Source organism: Phoca vitulina, unplaced genomic scaffold (assembly GCF_004348235.1).
Source record: "Phoca vitulina isolate PV1807 unplaced genomic scaffold, GSC_HSeal_1.0 scaffold12, whole genome shotgun sequence".
Taxonomy (NCBI): domain Eukaryota; kingdom Metazoa; phylum Chordata; class Mammalia; order Carnivora; family Phocidae; genus Phoca; species Phoca vitulina.
In genome coordinates, this window is record NW_022589715.1 from 39939478 (window position 1) to 39961467 (window position 21990).

General features: G+C 40.0%; 1 protein-coding gene across 3 annotated transcripts in view; it reads right to left on the reverse strand.

Annotated features, from left to right (window-relative positions):
- Positions 1 to 1291: 1291 nt before the first annotated feature.
- ACYP2 (acylphosphatase 2) overlaps positions 1292 to 21990 on the reverse strand; it is a 161674-nt gene continuing 140975 nt past the window's right edge. For all 3 annotated transcript variants that reach the window (XM_032410983.1, XM_032410984.1, XM_032410985.1), the window contains exon 4: positions 1292 to 1746. In XM_032410983.1, coding sequence (XP_032266874.1) covers positions 1632 to 1746 — 115 coding nt within the window. In that variant the 3' untranslated portion in view covers positions 1292 to 1631. The remainder of the gene's footprint in view (positions 1747 to 21990) is intronic.

The window sequence follows — 21990 nt, forward strand, 5'->3', positions numbered from 1 at the left end:
CTTCTGCTTCTCTTTTACCTGCTAAAGGTCTAGAGTTTATCTCTGTCCTCAACTCATAGCATCATGCCCTCTTTAAAATAAAACCTCGGAAGAGAAGTTGTCTTCAGGAGACTAGCACCAAAGCCTTCCCTGAGCTTAGGGAAAACAAAGGCTTTTCTCTCTTCCTTCAACCAGGAGTAGGGAAATAAAAGGAGACCAAAATTCAAAGGAGTATCACGATAGAGTCTCCTGTATGATATCTAACACTTATAATGCTCAACATGATGACGTTAGAATAACAGGAAAGTTCTTTATTCCTTTAAGTGTTTTTGGAAAGTTTAAAAAATACCTTTGTCAGTCGCTGATGTTGTGTTGTCCTACGTATATTTGATACCAATATTACCATTATCCATAGAGTTAACCTTTCAAAGGAACAATGTCAGCCCCACTTCATTTCCTTTTCTCAGTTCTAATCTTGCAGCAGGTGAAGGAGAGAGGCCTGCAGTCTTTCTCCTTGCTGTGGAGAGGAGCAGTGGAGATTGGTTCCATAGGTAGAATGGTGGTTTCTAACGTGTATTCCTAGGGGATGTGAAATTGTGCAAGGCAGACAAGATGCAGGAGAGCAAGTGAGACCAAGTGTGCAGGGATCCAGGGACCTCCATGCCCATTTCAATCATACTAGTTGTGCTTTTTCACTTCATGTATTTAATGTAAAATTTTGTTTTCATGATGGATGCCATTGTTATAAAAATTGGAAATCCTTGAAGGATATATGCATGTATATACCTACAACATTTGAAACTCCCCAGTATTTGGAGTTAAAGATCTTCCTTTTTTGATAGTATAATTCTATGGTATAGAAATGAACCTTCCCCTTAAAATACTCTCTTGCTTAATTAATTACCACTTACATGTGAAAATCCCCAAATGATAGGTCAAGGTTAGGGGATAGTATGATTTATTTAGACTCTCAGTTCCTTTTCTGGTTAATAGGATAGCCATTGTAGATAGTTGTTGACATAAATCTTGCTGCTCATTGTACTATAACTGTGAGTTCTTATCAGTTCCATCACCCACTTGCTCACTGTACAGAACAGTACAGTTCATAGGAAGCATTAAGTACTAACCTAAATACTGAATCATGGCTCAACCAGGATTTAAAAAATTAATTCTTTATTGATATGATTTTATGGTTATACTAATCATCATACATTTATATCTAACTATTGGGTCTTTATATTAAACAAATTACTCAACTTCAATAACAAATTATTATGCAGAAGGTTTTAGAATTCATTTCAGACAACAATGATTTTTAATTTTTAAATGGTTAGCTTTATTTTATGCCTAGCCAAGTAGCATGTTTGCTAGAACATTCATTAGACTTAAGGATTCCATTAGACAAGTTTAATATTCATATTAAATGTTTTGTAATGACATTTACTTTATAATGCTAAGTTTTTACTTTTTAAAAACATAGTTGAGTAAAACTATTTCAGTGTCAGACATTTTTAGTAACAGATATTCTGTTGTAGCTTTCAGAACAGGAAGTTCCTTTTTTAACTTACTCTGCTACTAATATTCTAATACATAGACTTAAGATCTAGTATTTGTTGTGCAATATAAGCATTAAAATTTTTATTGCTCTTCTATTAGTATCGAATACTAAAATTTGAGTATTCAAGTTTAGAGATGGTTTTCTCATTAGAAAAGTTTGTGCGGTCAATGCGAGAACTAGGACTTCCAACTTTGCTCAGCCAGGACATCCTACAAAAAATAAACAAAAATTAGCATATAACATGTATATCAGGACATCCTACAAAAAATAAGTAAAAATTAGCATACGACGTGTATATGGGCTAGCTAAAATGATCCTACCCCAGGTCCCAATGGGAGTTTACTGTAACTTTTGCATCTAATGTGAAACAAAATTTTGTTACATTGTATACATCATGTATATATCGAAGTTTAATACATAATTAAATATGGACAAAGAAAAGCTAATAGCAAATTAAGCACAATAAACTGATGATTTCATATTGGGGTTATTTTTTTCCCCCCTCTTAAAACATCCAAAGCCATTATAACCTAGCTCTCATATGTAAAAGGATTATATTTTTACAAAAAGATAAGTAATAATAATTCATCAGTTTTTTCTCATTATCCAGCACATGGTAGATCTCACACACACACACACACAATTTGTGCAGACTAAAAGAAAAAAATGAAAAAAATGTATAAAGAATGTGATTTTCCACAAACATTAAAATGCAATTAGATGAACATTTTGTTATCTATTCAAAAAAACCATTTCTTACTACATACATTATCAAAGTGACTACATTAAAGGGACAAGTTAAATGCTCTGAAACTATTTCTGCTTCTGTAGTGCATTGGTTTTTCTTTATTAGCAAAATATATGTGTCTAATTTATGCCTTTGGGTACTTCTCTGAGATGCTTCCTATACAATTCAGGCATATTTTAATATTGTTGACATTTGAGATATTACTGTTAAAGATTTTTCCAGACTTTTTCTACCTATTAACAATTAGTTGCAACAGATGACAGATTAAGTGGGACAACAGGTAAACAATATGAGGCAGTTTTATACAAGCGATGGCTGCTACCCAGCCGTTGCTGTAGAAATAGTCGGCAAGTTTGCTCATATCCCCAAAGTTCTTTCAATGCGAAGCTAGTTCCACACTCAACTGCGTCATATAGTAAGTAACAATCTTATATAACCTTGAATTACAAATATTTTCTAGGCTGAAGTCATCTGATTAGCTGAAAATTACTCTTACTCAGGCTAGAAAATTCCAATGACTCAAATTGCCATTGTAATATTTAACCCTTTCTTTGGCTCTTATGACAGTTTGGGGTAAGGTAAAATTTCATGTTTCTCCTCCTTAGAAGCTAAGCCCAGTAACACATCTTACTTTCTTCAATTCAGTTAAAATCTTAAAAGTTGAAATTGCATGTGTTGAACAAGAAAATTCAGTTATTATAAAACGGAGCCAACGGCTTCAATTTTACTAGCCCTATCTCCTTGAAATCTTCTCTGAAACAGACCAGAAATAATAAAAGTGAAAATGTATTGAGCACTGTTTGCTCAGCATTGTGCTGAGCTCTTTACATAGACTCTTAACTCTGATCCACACATTAACCCGTACATTATAGTCCATAGAGAGCAGAAGAGTTACGTAATTTGCTCAGGGTAGTAACAGTGGTGGGGGTGACAAATGGTCAGATTCTGGAGATGTGTTTTGAAGGTATAATCAATAGATTTGCTGACAGATTGGACATGGTGTGAGGAAAAGAGAACTGAAGGATGACACTAGAGTTATTGGTGAAAAACTACTTGGTTGTGGTCGTGATTGACTGAAGTGGAGAGACTGTGAGAAGAGCAGATTGGGGGTGGGGGAGAGATCAGAAGTTCAATTTTGGAATGTTGACTGAGATAACTAGTAGACATCTACATGAGATGTTGTACAGGCAGTTGGATCTTTGGCTGGAGGAGATAAAGTCAGAATTTGTCTGCAGGTGGCCAGTACTGAAAGTCATAAGATTGAATGGCATCACCAAGAAAATGAATATACAAAAGGGAAGAGTTCTGAGGATTGTACTTTAGGTTAGAGCACCACAAAGTTCAGAGCCCAGGAAGCAGAGGAAGAACCAGCAAAGAAAAGCAGCAGCATCCAGAAAAGCTGCAAGGGCATCCTGTCCCAGGAGTCAGATGCAGCCCTCCAGGAGCAAGGAGGGATCAACAGGGTCCCTGCAGCTGGCAGGTCAAGTAAGGTGAGGACTGAGAACCATTGCATTGGCAACACGCTAGTCACTGATGACCTCGCTAAGAACAGTTTTGGTGGAGTGAAAGCTGTATTTAAATGGGCTCAAGAGAGAATGCAAGGAGAGCAATTGGAACCAGTGAATCTAGGACCAGTACTAATGGCTCCATGAGTTGGCAATGACTAATCCACCTAGGATGATAACTTAATGTATGTAGCTAGTTGAGAGCCTGACTACCTACTTGTAGCTGGTCTTCAACACCATTAAGAACTTCATCAGCCAGAAGTATGGCCAAGGAGAAATCTATGCCACTGGTAGGGGCAGAATGGTTGTGCTGTTAGGGAATTCAGCTGTCTTTACACTGTGTGTAAAGTGGAGGGCCACTTTGCTCCATGGCCCCAAGCATGGAACCCCTGTTGCTAGGAACCATCCTGCCTGACCTGCCTACTTACCTAGGAGTGTTCTGGTCACCTGTCACTTTGCAAGCCCTAAGACTTCACTCATGTGCTGCTCCTGCAGTCAGCACTTTACAGGTGTGGCTCAGGTCTGGAGATGGCAGATCTAGGAGTCCTAGCTAAAGTGCTGTAATTTCACCTCTTTGTTTCACGAAGGGTATTAGTTAAGAACCACATAATCAAACAGTACCTGTTAATTCATTTCGATTCAATAAATATTTAAGTAGCACTGTATGCAAAGCATATCCTTGATACTGGAATGCATACACGGATATCTAAAAGGAGGTTTCCTCCCTCAGTAACTCACAATCTAATGGAAGAGTTTGGAGAATGATAAAAATAACTATAATTCAGAATGTGATGAGCAATGTGATTTTAATATAAAGGGAAAGGAATTGGATGGGGTTAATTTCTAGACAAGGTACTCAGGGACATCTTTGTGATAGCAGTGGCATTGAAGCTAAGTTTTAAATACTAGAGAAATTTCCAAATGTTAGAATAGGAATGCCAATTTAAGCATGGCAGGAAACCAAGAAGCATTAGGGAAAAAATTGATAATGTTAACTAATTAAAAATGTAAAACTTTTGAATGGTCAAAAAATGTCTTAAGCAAAGCCAAAACAAACAGCAAACTGGAAAACTTACTTGCAGGTTTCTTACTATACTAAGAACACTTAAAAATCAATACATAAAAGATAGCCATCTAATAAAAAAAAATGGTCAAAGAACATAAACAACAGATGAAAGGGAAAGAAATACAAACGGCCAGTAAATATGTGCAAATATTCTCACTCTTACTCATAATTTTAAAAATACAAATCAAGCAAGAATGAGACACCATCTGTTACTTAGGGAATGGCAAATATTTGAAAATTTGATAATATCTAATAGTGACAGTTAAGGTGTGGGAAAAGCACTTTTCTGGATTGTTGATGGGAATGCAAATTTGTACAGCCTTTCAAAAGGGCAATTTGGTACCACTTATCAAATTTTTAAGTGTCCATGACTTACAGTCTTGCTGTCATAGAGAGGGGAGTCTGGGATACAGACTCTGCGATGGAGACTAGTTCCTAGGGATGCTCTCAGGTTCAAGAACTGTGGGAGGCAAGGAAAGTAGACAGGATTGGAATGAAGGAGAAGTTGGGTGAGATGCAGTTTCATTGAAGACCTCAGCCGACACATGAGGAACTCTGAAGCTGGGAAGACCCTTCAGCGTTGTCCCAATTTACAGTGAGAGGGTAGGGTCTTTATATCCCCCCCATGAGCGAGTCATTAGAGAAGAGCTGCCCAGAGAAGGAGATGTGACAGTTAGTGTGGTGACTTCCTTCTGCTGAGGCAACTCCTAAAGTGGGCTGATGCCTGGGGCCACCTTCCACCAGCACTCCCAGCATCTGGAGAATAAGTCCTTCAGTCCTGAAAGGGAGTCTGAGTGGCACATCTCAGTACTACTGCACATATTCTCACAAGTGGGCAGAGGGAATGAATTGAAGATGCAAGACAAAGAAGTAGTAATTGGTGGGACAAGGCTCCAGGGCAGGCTGGAACAAACAGGATCAGTAAGTAGACGCATTAGGTTTAGAAATGAGGACACATCTCTGTACAGAAGAGAAGGAGTCAAAAAAATGAGAGCAACTTGGATGTGAAGAGGTATTGCCATAAGATAACCTCCATTTTCTTAGTAAAGTAAGAGGTACAGTAATTCACTAAGAATTAAGGGAGGTAAGGTAGGGTTGAGGAATTAGAGTGAAAAGGTGTTAATAATTGCTATGGAAGTTCTTGATGATGAGCAGGGAGAGCAGTTGAGGGTGACCAGGTGGCCAGAAGCAGAATACACGCCTGCCTGCCTGCACTGCACTGTGCTTTCTTAGACACCTGTCCTACAAGCATAGTGGGACCAGTGGGGCCAAGGATCAGTGCTTGGGCCAAAGGCTTCTCCATAGGGACATCCATCCCATCTTAGGGGCAGAGTTAACAATTCAGTCGATGTTTCCTAGAGTGAACAATGGAAGGCAGGACTCCCCATCCGCCAATCTGGAATGGACTTCTCTTTAGCCAGAGGCAGAGCTGTGGTCTTAGGTTTACTAGAGGGAGGTGAATAAACCATTTCATGGGGCAGCCTCCAATTTTGGTATCTTTGTATTTCTTCTCTTGGACTGGGCAGACCTCTAGGGAAGGTGTGTCCAGTGTCCCACCTACAGTCTATCAATTTGGCTCTGTGTGTTTTGGGAAGAAGGGTAAGGCCTCAATATTCACTGTGTAACTTTAACTGAACACCTGTTTTCAGCTGTGCCTAGGAGACCATCTCTAGAGCATGAAACTCCGGCTTCCACCTAGGTGGGCAGGGAAGCTACTCCGAAGTGTAGGGGTGAGAGAGAATAGCTTATTAAACAAATCTTAAATCCTTGTATTTTTGACCCCACCTTTCTGCCCCCTTCCAGTGGCCTGAGCCTTGGGGGGTTTCCACTGTGTTAAAAGGGCCATTTCTCTGCTTCCCCCACTGGACCCTTACCATTCAGGTCAGCGTGACCACTAGCTCTTCTGCTTTCTAATTTCCAAAGTTTCGTTGCCCTGTCTTTCAAAGTTTTGTAGCTTTCTCTCCCATTCTTTGTTCTTGTGGGTGTTTAAACCTTTTAAAAAAAATCAATTTTGCTCACACTTAAGTGGGGTTTAGGTGGGAGCAGAAGTAAATGCATATGTTCCAAATGTAACATCTTTAACTAAAAGTATGGCTTTATCCTTTATATTTAAATCTTTAATCCATCTGGAATTATGTGATTGCATGATATGAAAAAGAGGTCTTAATTTTGAATGCATAGACATTTTCCCCAGAACAACTATAATCATAGATTAAATCTGTGTGTATGCCTGAATATTTTTCTAGACATTCTTTTTAACTCCATTGATACCTTTGGTTAATCCCTAAACCAGCATCAAACTATATTAATTCTTATACCCTTAGAATATATATTAATGCTCAGCAATCCCTACACTTTCCCACCCCATAAACTAATAATTCTAATTGTCCTTGTCTATCTAGAGGTCTACTAGATTTTAGCATAATTTTGTCTAATCCCTTCAAATCCCCTTTTAAATCTTAAAATAATTCCGAAAGAACTGGCATTCTAACATTTAATCTTGTCATCAAGAGTAACAATTTTCCCTGCTTTTGTTCAAGTCTTTATGTTCCTCATCAAAATTTTGTAGTTTACTTGATTCCTGATAATACTTAAATATGTTCTATTTTTCTTGCTATTTTGAACAAGATGCTTTTTAATGGTCATATTTCTAAACGGGTACCTAGGGAAACTAGTAATGTCTTCATTGTAATCAGATGCCTTACTGAAGTTCCTTAGAATAGTTTTCTTTCCTTTGGGGTTCCTAGGTAAAGCACCCTATGTAGTTCTCCGGGATTTGTTCTGTTAATCCATTTTTTTTTTTTTTAAAGATTTATTTGACAGAGAGAGACACAGCGAGAGAGGGAACACAAGCAGGGGGAGTGGGAGAGGGAGAAGCAGGCTCCCCGCAGAGCAGGGAGCCCGATGCGGGACTCGATCCCAGGATCCTGGGATCATGACCTGAGCTGAAGGCAGTCGCTTAACCAACTGAGCCACCCAGGCGCCCTGTTAATCCATTTTTATCACCTTGGTTGGATAATTGCAAATTACTCTTTACTGTAGGCTATCAAGCCACATTTCGGCTATTTCTGTGGCTTCGAGAGAATTGCCTTAGTATGTAAAGAAAGAATCATGAACAGTGTTCACCCAGCAAGGGGGCCAGCATACATGGCTCAGGCTCCAGCATATTTTATCTATTAGGTTAGTAGACTCAATAAATACTGAATGGATGGTTGGATGGATGAGTGAATTACATTTGCTTGAGTGACACTGAAGTCTAACTTTCTGCTGTAAATTTCAGTCTGCTTTGTATGTGTATATCTTTCAGGTATTTTTAAAAAATATCCACTGATAGGCTTAAAAAAAAACAACAAAAAATAAGAAGGCTCAACAAATAAAAATGGAAGGATAAGATGTAAAGTGGAAAATTCTATTAACAGGAGTCCTGTTACTTGATGATCGTGTTCTCCCTTCACTCTAATATATTTTAAATGTTGTATGTAGAGTTTGTGAAAATGAAACTAATTTCTATAGTGTTTCTTTTTACCAAAATCATGTTGTCCTTAACAATAAAGTAATATAAGAGGAAATTTCATTATAGATGCATCTCTTACATGTTTGATGAGGATTATACATAGTTGTAAGAATAATTTTTGTGTGGAATGGCAAAAGACAATGATATTGCTTGTATGTTAAGTATTCTTCATGCCATCTTTGCATAAAAGAAAATGAATAAAACACAGTGCTGATAAATGTTAGATGACGGAGGAAAAATGTATTCATTTAATAAATTAACTGCGTTGTGTTTTTTCATTCCTGCCCAGGCAGGGACCAACTATGGGTCCCCTCAGGGTTTCCACGGCACGCTGATTCTTCGGTGCAGATGGCACACATTTAGCTCTCAAGTATAGTAAATGCCACACATTTATGGCCTCAGCAACCAGCAAAGAGGCCAGCTGTGGCCTTTTAAAATGCACTCAGGTTTCTACCCTCCTAGAGACCCTTTGCTGACTGCCCCTATCTAAAAAGGACCCTGCCCCCCACGATGGTGTGCATCATGGGAATGATCACATTCTGTAATTGCTATGTTTATGTAATGCTTGATGTGTTCACTACGTGCCTCCTCCACATTAGAATGCAAATTCTAAGAAGGCAGAGTAGGAGTCTGACTCACTATCGCCTCCCCAACATCTCGCGTGATGCCTGATGACAATGGGCACTCAATAAATACGATACATACTGAATGAATGCATCTTTGTCACCTGCCTGCCTTCCAGTCTATAGCTTCCATGCATGAGAAAAGCGGGCATTTTTAGGGTGCTCCACAGTCCACACGCAGAAGGGAGCCCTGGGCACAACCTTTTAACTCTGATTTTATCTCACATGAAACAAAACACTCCCATTTTTTCCACACTTTGAAAGGTAAAAAAAGAGTTGCTCTTATTACAGAGAAATGAAAAAATTCATGGCAGTCCCTATGAAATAACATGAGTAATGACTATATTCATCCTCTTAGAGGAAGCTGGAGGTCTGTGGGTCTGACCTAATAACCTGGATGTAAGCATGTGAACCAAGTTTATTTGTGGAATCTGTTCACCTATTTTTGCCAGCCCCCGAATGTTATTACAATTCTTGTCATTTTAGGTTTACTCATTATATAAGAAAGCATGGTAACTGACTTCACCCAGAACACAGAGTGACTATTAGAACAGCCCCGGAGGGCCAAGTCCATCCTGCAAACCCGGTCACATGACCTGCCGCCATTTAAGTTCAGGGCACAGTTGGTTGTATATCCTCAGATATCCAAAAGTCTTTAGACATTGTTCTTAGTATTCCAAAGATGTACAAACACACACCTGCTGTCATAGTTGTAGTCAGGATTTTTAAGCTTTTTAAAAAGAAGAGTCCTTTCTCCCAACATAATCTTGCATGAAAGCCTGATTCTTGTAGAAGTGAAGTGCTTCTCTGAAGCAAGGGAATGGTTGGGGGTGAGGTGCAGAACCTCCCCCTCAGGCCTGTTTCCCAACTCTACCTGGAGCACCTCTGGGGAAACCCAAGGGCTCTCAAGAGCCCAGTGTAAAAATTGCCCTATTAACCTATCACTGACAAGGATATAGGGAGTGGAATGGATGGAGAATCCATCATAAGTACAAGGAGAAATCAACATAGGACTGTCTCTTCTATTACTCAAGTCGTTTAGTGTTTCCTACAAAATGTAGTAAGCTCCTGGCATGATAAGAAAAATTCCATTTAACTAATATCCTTCTTGAAAAAAAGAGGTGGAATTAAAGCACTAGAAAGCCAACACTATTAATAATTCATACCAGTTCTATTTCCTGGGTCTGAAGTGGGGCAGAATAATCCTTTTGGATATCTCTGCAGCACTGGTGTAAAATGTAGACCATAGCAAGAAAGCAGACAGTAAGAAGAGACAGCTAATGAATCAAAAGCAAACGTGGTGCATGCTGGAAAATACTGAGTTGCCTGCCCATTTCAAGCTTTTAAACTAGCATTAATAATGGAAGGAGAGTACGTAATATTTTTGTTATTCTCCTTTCTTAAGCATGTTTCTTATTCAGGTACATGTAAACAAATAATACCATAGACTTTTTCATTATTGATATAAGCTTTTTAATGGTATTTTACTATATAGTTGACCCTTGAACAACGTGAATTTGAACTGCATAGGTCCACTTATATGAGGATTTTGTATAGCACAGTATTGTAAATGTATTTTAATAAAATTTCTAGCTTATTTTAAGAATATAGTATATAATCAAGGGCACCTGGGTGGCTCAGTCACTTAAGTGGTTGCCTTCAGCTGAGGTCACGATGGGGGGGGTGGGGGTGTCCTGGAATTGAGCCTGCATGGGGCTCCCTGCTCAGCAGGGGAGTCTGCTTCTCCCTCTCCCCCTCCCCCAGCTCATGCTCTCTCTCTCTCAAATATAATCTTAAAAATATATAGTATATAATCTAACATACAAAATATGTGTTAATCAACTCTTCCTGTAATCAGTAAGTCTTCCTTCTGGTCAATAGTGGGGATTAGTTTTGGGGGAGTCCAAAGTCATACGTGGATTTCCAACTGTGTAGAGGGTTGGCACCCCTAACCCCCCCCCCCCAGCATTGTTTAAGTATCAACTGTAATGTCGAAAATTTCTGTCCTCTGTAGCCCATGAACAGAGAAGAGTTCAGTGATTTTCAAGGGAATCCCAGGACTTCCATAATTAACCTGAACCCAGATTACTCCTCTTTAAAAGGGGGTTAGCCCTTACCGTACTGAGTTACTGAATGATTTAAAGAGAATGTATAGAAATTGCCCGGTGCAACATCCCATACACAGTAAGCCCTTAATAGCAGTTATTACTGTGTAATTGTTCTGTCTTTGCCAAGGATGGTGGAGAGCCTCTTAAGCAAGCTCTGTGATGGTCAAAGTCACATACTTCTAGTGCAATTCCACTAGTAAAACCTGTTGGAGTTACTGCTCTGCTGCAGGGGGAAAGGGCATGTCATTCCATCTCCTCAGCTGGGAGAGTCTGGAAGAGCTCCCCAGGATTCCGAAAACGAGACAACTGGATCAAAGGGCCTGGGAGTAGAAGAGGCAGAAGTAGTGAGGGCATGACCTAAGCCTCTGGCTTCGCTGTCAGACCACCATTGTCGGGTCAGCCAAGTGACAGATACCCTCTCCTTTCTGTTTTATGGAGGGGAAAGACAAGAGAGTGGCACAGTGGTATGGAGGTGGACTTTGGGGTCAATTCTGCTTGAGTGCGAATCAGCTACCACTTCCCCACTGGCCATGTGGGGCAAGTTTCTTCAACTCTCAGTGCCTCCATTTGTAAAATGGAGAGTACATTGCCTGTCTCCGAGTTGTTACTGAAGATGAAATGGAGTAAAATGCAGAACCTAGTACACACTCCATATTTAGCTATTGTATCAGGGTGCTGTAGCAGGTCAGAAAACCACCTTAGCTCTTTTAGAAGGGAATTCGGTCCTTACAAAATCACTAGGCAGGCTGGAAGAACATATTTAGATTGGGCCTGTTGGAGCAACTCTGTAGAATTGGTTGTTAAAGAGTAAAATGTTAAAACTGAGATTCTCTGCAAATATAAAACAACTTGTATCAAAGATTTCTATTCAATGCATTCATTAATGACAGAACATCTTCCAGGTTCTATCTGGCTCAAAAGAAAATTTAGAGACTCATACATATGTAGACCCAGGTGTATATATACATACATACAAGCAGGGATGCTGAACTCATCTGGCTAATAGAGGTGAACTTGATTGAAATTCTATAGGGCAGGACTGTCCAACAGCTATAATATGAGCATCTTCTAGGAGCCATATAAGAGTAAAAAAGGTGAAATTCATTTTGACAATTTTTTTTAGTTCAATATATCCAAGCTATTATTTCAATATATGATCCATACAAACGATTAATAGAAAAAGCGAGCTATTTTACATATTTTATATTGAGGCTTTAAATTCTGGCATGTATTTTACACTTACAACATGTCTCAATTCAAACTTGCCACACTGCGAGTGCTCAATAACCACATATGACTAGGGGCCCCCATATTAGTGTAGTTTTAGAGCAATTAAAAAAAAAAATGTTTGGGATTACATTTTCTTTAGGGCAAAAGTCAATTCTCTATCTACCAGAAAAAAAGTAATTTGCTTTGCTATGAACAAGAAGTATTTGCATTTCTTTAGTTTACTACAAGTAAATTTCTACCTTAGAGTTGTAAAATAGTCTAGTTAGTAGAAAATCAAAGGTGCACATCTGTATAGAATCAGAAAATTCCTGAAAGCTACCCCTCGACAATACCCAGAACTTCCCTGAAAGACACCCCCTAATCTCCACTGCTAAGTCTTGGACAATTTTTTGTGTGACAAGTCCATGGGGGGAACTGCTGCAAATCAGGAGGCTGTCACCAAAATCACTGCATTAATGAACATGCTACCCTAACTGCACTCCAGGCATCAGGAAGTCCCAGAAGGATGGCTGGCTCCAGAGCCACGTGATATCTGCTAGATCCTCACACCAGCTAAATGGATGACTCGGGCACCTCTGCTGCTTCTCTTTCCACCTAGATCAGTTTCAAGTTCAAATTTCACATGTGGACCTCTGATGGATGAAACCTCCATCACCTTTGAGGCTCTAGCTGCAAGAGAGTCAGGGAAACATGGTTCCTAGCTCTTGTCTGCAGTCAAGGAAAGGCAGCAGAAGGAGTGTGGAACCATGATTGAGCAAGGCAACGTACCATGTCCACCACTGCTATTATTCAGTTAACAAGAACTGGATGAACTTCTACTCTAAGGGATACAGAGATGAGAAGTTTTGTTTTGTTTTGTTTTGTTTTGTTTTTGTTACTAATCTGTATGATAGCAACACTGTTGTGGGCTCTCTCGGATCTAGAGTTCTTCTCAGCACTAGAACAGAATTCCGAGGAACACAAACATTGAAGAGTCAGGTGGAAAAGGAGAAGAAGGCAGAGGACAAGTCGAAGGAATGACCAGAGAACAGGGAGATATCCACAAAGTGTGGTGTTAAAGAAAATGCAGGCCACAGAATATTTTAAGAAGGAGAAAGAAGTCAACTTCCAGATGCTGCTGAGACCTAAATAAAATCTGAGCTGAAAAATGCTTTGGGGACCTTAGCAGGATCAGCCTCAGTGACGTGGTGGGGGTGGAAGCCAGATTTAAATGGCTTTAGGACTGAGGGGGAAGTGAAGCAACGCAGACAGCAAGAATAGATCAATCTTTTGAGCTCTGAGGGAGAGGAGAGACACAGAGGAGCTTTATACATCTTTAAGGTTTTGTTCTTGGCAAGCAAGCCTGCCTCGATTCTGAATTCAATGCCTTCCAATATTTATGAGCGCTTTGTCTCAGAAGAACAATATTTGAGGAGGATTGTTTTAATAACACACAGTCTAGGGCGTTTTCTATTCCAGATATGTTAAAATCTACTCCTACGTGAAGCCAAATGAAAAACGAGTTGGCCAGACTCCCCTGTATTTTCACCCCCTCACCCTGACCTCTCCACTTCCCCAACCCAAAAAAATGCTCACAAGCAAACTGAGTGTTTGGGGGGATGCCATTAGCCGATAGTGGGCTACTAGATAGTTTAGAGCCAAACTGTGACCCACCCAGAGCAGAGGTCAGTATTTTATACATTTTTTTAAGCCTTGTTCCTGGCCCCATTTTATGTCCCCACCCTTGTTTTCTGTTCTTTTTCACTTTTAAATGTACGCTCACTCGTTATAGTTTTACATTTTCTGACCAATCACTTAAAATCATGTGGGAACCAAGTGAGGTATAAACACATAAAACTGAGGGTTTTTTCTTGCTGATACTGTTTCTTTGATTTTATAAAGGAAATTATTGGAAAGGAGGGTAGAGATTTATTTATGGAGTTTTGCTTTACCATCTACTTTACCAGATACTTTTCCATTAAAGCAAGGCATGCAACGTTCTGAGGTCCTAAAAATCTGTATCTTTAGGGCAGTGGTCTCAGTAGCTGGCTGCCAATCTGTCAATGGCCCTGAACTTAGGGACTAAGAGCTTTCAGCGTTGGCCCTGGGGCAAGGGCAGCTTGGAGCTGGGGGGCTGCCCTGAACAGAGAGGGGCTGGGTAGGGCAGAGACCTTGAGCGTGGTGCTGGGTGAGAGCCCCACGCAGCGCTTTCCTGGGGCTGCTGGGGAGGAGCATCGGCTCTCCCCGGCCAGGCCAGTGCCGGTCTAGGGGAAGTCTCATGGAGAGGGGTGTGCACAGGCTTTAAAGACAATTCATGAAGCATCTCCCTGACAGTCAGTGAAAATAATTTGTGCAGAATTCAATCTAAAGAATAGTTCAGAGGAGAATGGAGAGGCAGGCAATAACACAAGAGCCACTGGAAAAACAAGAAATTTGACAGGTGGAAAATGAGAAACAAAAACGTTAATGGAAAGAAGACTGTCCAGATGTCTTTTAAGGGCATCACCTGTGACCCAGAGCCTATCACACTACATGTTGTTAACCCTAAAGATGGGCGCTTTCAGAATGCCTTTAAATATTCGCCAAGAAGTCAAAATACTGAAACTTTTCTTCATTGGGATGTTTCATAATTAGGGAAATGGCTTATCTTTTGAAACTCTCAGGGTTAAAAAAAAATCTTTTTAGATTCTCATTTTCCCCTAGAAAGGTATTTATTCTTTAAATTCATGTGACTCAGTTTATAGGGAGGCTCATGATAGGATGTAAGAACATCACTAAAGTGTCTCACTTCATAGGTGGCCACCCACAAGTGGTACTTGGATATTATACTGAGTATTTTTCAGCACTAATGTATTCGATGCACATAAATTTCAATCTGTATTAAGAAATTCAGAAAGTAGCCATTTCCTCTCAAAAGGTTTTCCTTTTTGTATTCATAAAAATATATGCCAGTTGATTTCCTTTTACAAAAATAAAGAACAAAACAGAAGGTGAAGGAAAAAAATACGTATCCTCCTAACATTAATGTTTTTTTGCAGATAGTAAAAAACAGTTATTGCTAAATCCCAATGAACACTTTGGCCTAAATTTTAAAAACTAAAATTGCATGTATTGTTGTCACCTTAGTAACAAAATTTAAATAGTGTGTGCTTGCTAAATGACTAAACGGTTTTATTTTTCATAAAGAAATCTTATGAATAGCTTGATGAATCTTAGGCAACTTGAATATATTGATAATGTCCTTTTATTGGTCTATCTAGTGGGAAGTGAAAAGGGCAAAGAACAGATTACAGGCAGAGAGGGGGAAGGGAGGAGAAGATTTAATGGAAGGCGCTGAGAGACAGGTAATGATCCCTCTCTAAAGTAAAACTCTTCATCATTTTACTATTGCATTTTAAGATGTGCTCAGTTTCTCTGACACCATAATAAAATGATCAAAGAATGTCCACTCACCAGGATCAAAATACAATTTAATTAATTATATCTCCCTCTTCTGAATCGAAAGCTTCTTAGAGAGTAGATGGCTGTCATATTTAGTTTTCCAAATGACTTTTAGATAAAGCCACTCAAACTGGGCATATAAAGCCAAACTCACCAGAGTGATATGCTTGCATTTAAAGAGAATTAAAAATCTGAGGTTTCGGAAGTTACAGTCACAAAGCTCAAGTCAGAAGATAGGTCCCACTGTGGAAGAAACTGGCCTCCCAGACATTGGGTCTAGACAGTGCTCTTTGGGCCTGGCAATCATCCAGATGAGGACTAATGTTTGGAAGCCTCTTCTAATTAGACACTCTTTCCTGCTACAGTGAAACTTGGATCAAAGAAAGAAAGAAATTAGCTAGCAGCTTCCTCTAGAATCCTATGAGCCATCATTACCTTGGTGGAGACGCCAACAGTCTTCAGTGGTCTAGGAAATTGATCCTAAAAGCTTTCTCTGAAATGATCAGGTTTAGAGGCACAAATAAATGCTAACCAAATTCATAGATCAATTTATAAAACAGAATACCCTGTATTGATTTATACTGGGCGCTGTATTTGTCAAATATATCATCCATTTGTGCAAGAATTTTCCAACTGAGGAAGCATGCTAAAACGGAATAACGTTAGATTGCTTTCTCCAGTCTGGGCATATTTTGGTTTAGAGAATCTATACGGATATTACTTTCTTCCCAAGGAAACACTGAAGAAGTGATAATATAGTTCCCCTTTTTACAAACTCTTCATCACCTGCTGCTTTTCACTTAGCATATCATTGCCTCAGACAAGTTAATGAGGCTATGGTTTTCTTTACGCTTACCTTGTTCCTGTCCTGAGCACATTCCCTGGTCACCTGCATTACACTAAAGCACATTCCAGGCTCTTTCTAGGGCAAAGACAAGGAAAAACCCATCCCTTTACTGCACCATATTTACAAACTACATCTTAAGGAAGTTTGCTTTGAAAGAGCTGATTTTGTTTCCATTTTGAAAGGCAACATTTCTCTAGGTTCGGAAAAGATGAAAGAAGTGAAACCCTTTCTAACCAGTGGCCACAGAGGTTGTTGGTGACTGCAAGAATGCCCTTTGCCACAGAGAGAATTATTCAGAAAGGGAATGCACTGAAGGGTCCTAGTCCTCTCCATGACAATCAAGCAATAATACTGTCATGGCAGCAAATAGATTCAGTGTTCTGTGTCAGGGAATGGGTCCATTACCATGGTTGCTACTCAAACTACCCTTGAACATAGAGGCTTGAAACAATATTTATCCTGCTATAAGTCTGCAGTTTGGGCAGAGAGAGCTCAGCTCTGCCACACTCCATGGAAAACAAAGCTCAAAAGCGGAGGATAGGAAGAACTGGAAGGCTCAGTCGCTCACAGGTCTGGCAGGTGAGCCTGGGAAAACCCAATCAGCTACAGTCTGGAATGGCCAGGGCTCCTCAGGCTCTCCAGCATGGTGGCTTCAGAGCAGCCAGACTTCTTACACTTGGATCAGCTCAGGAATCCAAAAGCAAAGTGTCAGAGAGAGAGAGCCAGGTGGAAGGTGCTTGTCTATTCTAACCTAGTCTTGGTAGACACTCAGTGTCCCCTCCGCTGCATTCTGTGTGATAGAAGTCAGTCACCAAGGCTCATCCATATTCAGGGGCAAAGGATGGCAAAGAATTTGTGAGCTTGTTTTAAAATTACCACAATAGGGGCGCCTGGGTGGCTCAGTCATTAAGTGTCTGCTTTCGGCTCAGGTCATGATCCCATGGTCCTGGGATCGAGCCCCATGTGGGGCTCCCTGCTCAGTAGGAAGCCTGCTTCTCCCTCTCCCTCTACTGTTCCCCCTGCTTGTGCTCTCTCACTCTCTGTCAAATAAATATTTAATAAAAATAATAAATAAAATTACCACAATAACTTTTGTATAGCTGAAGATTTACAGTAGAATATACCATTTATTTACTCATTCATTCAACAAATACTTAATGAGCTTTTACCATAAACTAACTTAACCTAGCCTTCTTAAAGGATTCTAGCCTGAGACAACTCATATTTGGACATGACTTATGCATCAGGAAGGATGTATTTTATTTCAGACCTGTCATATGAAAGTTTTCAAACCAGCACAAAATAACGGATGATGACAATCATCCATTTGGAGAGGAGTATAAGCTCAGCAGCATAAATGGGTTTTTATTAGAACTCATTAAAAACCTGAGAAAATAGAAGTATAAATCTTCATTAGAAACAAATATATTCTAGAAAATGTATTTGGTGAACAAATTTGTGTAAAAGCAAATCATCTTTTCTACTAACTTTATACATTTAGTGATGAATATATAAGAAAAGTTTTCCTTGACTTCCTAAATATTCCAAATAGCCTAGTATGTAAAAGGAGGATTGTTCTCCAATAGACAAAAGATAAAATATGGACTACATAGGTGAATGTATTGGATAGGAATAGATTCAACTGTAAGGCACAGTGACAGTGGCTTGAACAAGGGAGATCTTCACTTCTCCATCATGGAAGGAAGCCTGGAGGCAGATAGTCCAGGACTGCCGTGACTGCTCAAGGACCCTCAGACATCTTTTCAGCTTACCACTCAGCTAGCTCTGGGATGTTGTCCTCATCTGCCTCACCCAAGATGGACACTAGAGCTCCAGCCATCATATTTGTATTCTAGGCAACAGAAGGGAGGAAAGGCAAACACAGGGGCCAAGAATGTGTGTCTTAAGGTAAACTGCCTTAAGGTATAGTTTGTAAACATGGTACAATAAGTGAATGTTTTCCAGAAGCAGCCACACAGTACTTCTGATTACATTTTATTGGTTAGAACACACTACAGAAGAGACTGAGAAATGTAAGCCATGTCAACTTTATCCTGAGTGGCCACAGGCCCAGTAGAAGTCACTAACATTACAGTAGAAGAAGGGGAAGACGGTTCCTAGAGGGCAGCGAGCAGTCCCAGTCACAGTGTGGAAATCAAGTGCTCTGTTTTGCACATGTGAAGCATAAGACGCCTCTTAGACACTCAAGTAAACAATAGTATATACGAGTCTGGAATTCAGGGGAAAGATGAACCCAGAGTTAAAAATTGGGACCTCATTGGCCAACAGATGATGTTAATACCATGGGGCCAGATGGCAACCCCTGGGGAAGGAATGGAGACAGGGAAGGGAAGTGGTCAGTCAGAGCGGCCACTGAGAGGACACGGTGGGAGACATGGGAGGAGAACCAGGAGACTCTGGTATCCTAGAAGCCAGGGGAAGAAAGGAGCTAAGGAAGACAGGAGTATCCACAGCTTCACAGACTGCAGGGAGTTTAAGTAACACAAGGCCTGAGAACTGATGACTGAATTCGGCCAGGAGATCAAGGAAACCGGATGTGCCCGGTTACAGTGCAGAGGTGGAGGGCAAAGCCTGCTGGGAGGGGCTGTAGGGGACCTAGGAGGGGGAGGGGGTACAAACCAACACTATCTACAGCTTTCTTCGGGAGATGTGCTGTAAAGGGCAGTAGCTGGAGAGGAATATGGGATCCAGAGAAAACCTTTAAAAAACATGATTGTAGATAATGGAACATATTTGTTTATGGAAATGAACTAACAGAATAGCAAAAGGTGATGATGTGGAAGAAAAGGATAATTGTAGTAGAAAACCAGGGTCCAGTGTACAAATGGAGAGATGAGAAGAGTTATAAAAAGGATAGACACAGAGCTTAGACAAGAGAATAAGGTAAGAGATAATGAGAGAAATCAAGGAAAAACACATGGTGAGTGGATTCTGGCAGTGGAATCAAAGAGCAAATATTCAAAAGACAAAGAGGATTCATCTCAAGGGCCACCTGGGGTAGACTGGTGGTGGCTGCCTGGGTCTCTGTTGAGCAGACCGGGAGAAGCCTTATCCAGCTCAGCGGGGGACAGTGCAGTGATCAGTGATGTGCTCCCCAATGTTCTGACCTGAAATGTTTAGTAGCCTACTTTTGAAAGTGTGTTTCTTTTATTTTTTTAAGTAATCTCTATGCCCTATGTGGGGCTCAAACTCACGACCCCAAGATCAAGAGTCACATGCTCCACTGACTGAGCCAGCCAGGCGCCCCCAGTAGCCTACTTTTCACATTGATACTTTTTCATAAAGTTTAATCATACTATAAGTACTGTTGTAATATTTTCCACTTAATAATATGAAGAGATTTTGCTTTTATGTCAATGGATCAATCTCTACATCATCTTTTTAAATGTCCCTCAAATCTTACATTATATGGGTGGACCCTATTGTACTTACATCCTATGGTTGGAAACTCAAGTTGTTCCAATTTCAAAAAAAAGATATTTACTTGTAAAACTCCTCCTACTAGATTACACAGACCTTGTGATCTGGAAGGCACTGTGAAGTAGTCGTTTAAAAAGATGGGCTGTTGAGCCAGAGCCTGATTCAGTCCTCTGGGATTCAAATGACTGCTACCTTGGTTCCTAGCTCTACAGTCTTGAAGTTACTTATCTGTGCCTCAGTGTCTTCATCTGGAGAATGGGGTTAATGATATTTCTACTGTATAGAGGTGATATGAAGATGAAAGGAGATATATAAAGCATTAAAGACCATGTTTAGGGCATGGAAAATATGCAATAAAGGTTAGCTTGGGGCATCTGGGTGGCTCAGTCAGTTGAGTGTCTGCCTTTGGCTCAGGTCATGATCTTAAGGTCCTGGGATCAAGCCCCGCATCAGGCTCCCTGCTCAGTGAGGAGTCTGCTTCCCCCTCTGCTCTCCCTCTCTCTCAAATAAATAAAATCTTAAAAAAAAATAAAGGTTAGCTTGTATAATTGAAGGATATTCATGGGGAGATGATGTTCAATAAGCCTGTTGAATAAATGATTTGTACACAAGATCTTAAGTAACAATATTAAAAGGTTATAATCCTAGTCGCAGAGGTAGGACTAAATTGTAGAATCCGGAGCCAAGATATACAAAGTTAACAGAGGGTTTATGTATAAGAATTACTTGGATAATTTTTTTCTTTTTAATTTTCATTCATTCATTACGACGAAACCTAAAATATACCATACATCATTAAATTGAAAACACCACTGTGAAAAATATAAAAAGATTTCAAATCAGTGGTGACACTATTGTTTCACAATGCTGTTTTCTTAAATATGTGAATGCTTATTAGAAATAATCATATTTTTATTCCTTAAGCTGTTAATTAAAACAGTAATACCTGTTCCTCAGAACAATCTCAGTCTTACAGGATACAAGTATAGGAAGCAGAAAGTGAAAGCTCCCCTTCACACCTCCCAGCCCCACTCTTAGATGTTGCCCCCCTCTGAGGTACAGTCTTTGACCCCATTCCTGCGCATATACAAATGCAAGAATACACAAAACTTGATGTGCGTATACCCAGTGAATCATCATCATTTGAAGTCTCAAAATGGTGCTCTACTTTCATATTAAAAACAAAACCAAACCAGCTTCTAAGTGATTGCTATCAGAAAAGATTGCCACCAGTCTGGTGTTCTTATCTGCCAAAGATCGTTTCCAGTGGTATGTATGCCTGCGAGTGACCAGCTCCATCCTGTTGGGTAATCACTTAAAAACAAGTCAACTGTTTTTGTTCTGTTAATAAGGAAGTGCTTTTTCTTAAACATTCATAGGAGTTTGGGCCAAGGTGACGGGGTGGAGACACGAGACCAGAACTAAGACCAAATTAGGGAGAATCACGCTCCAGTTCAGAATTAATTTCCAGGATCTTGAAAATGAACCACAAACAAGGTGATCTCAGAGCAGCCAGACTTCTTACATTTGGATCAGCTCAGGAATCCAAAAGCAACGTGTCAGAGAAAGAGAGAGAGCGAGCGCAAGCGCCAGGCGGAAGGTGCATGTCTATTCTAATGGAGCGAAGTAAAGGCTGGAAAAGGCAGAAGACACAAAGGAGGATTGCGAGCCAGTTTGGGAATTGCTAAAATTCCCAGCACTGAAATTCCCAGTGCGAACACTGATTTTCTGTTTCCCATCATCCTTGATAGGATTTGCTAGTCTTTTATTGTTGAGGTTGTTTTTTCCAAGCCCCGATCCCCACCCCCAACAGACATGGGAGTGTAACTCATCTTGGGATACAGTTGTGTTCCAAAGGAATTTGAGAAAGATTTGGAGGAATTGGATATTCTTCTGAATTGTTCTTTCATAAGAGATTTTGATTTACCATATACGTCAAGTTTTGGAGGCA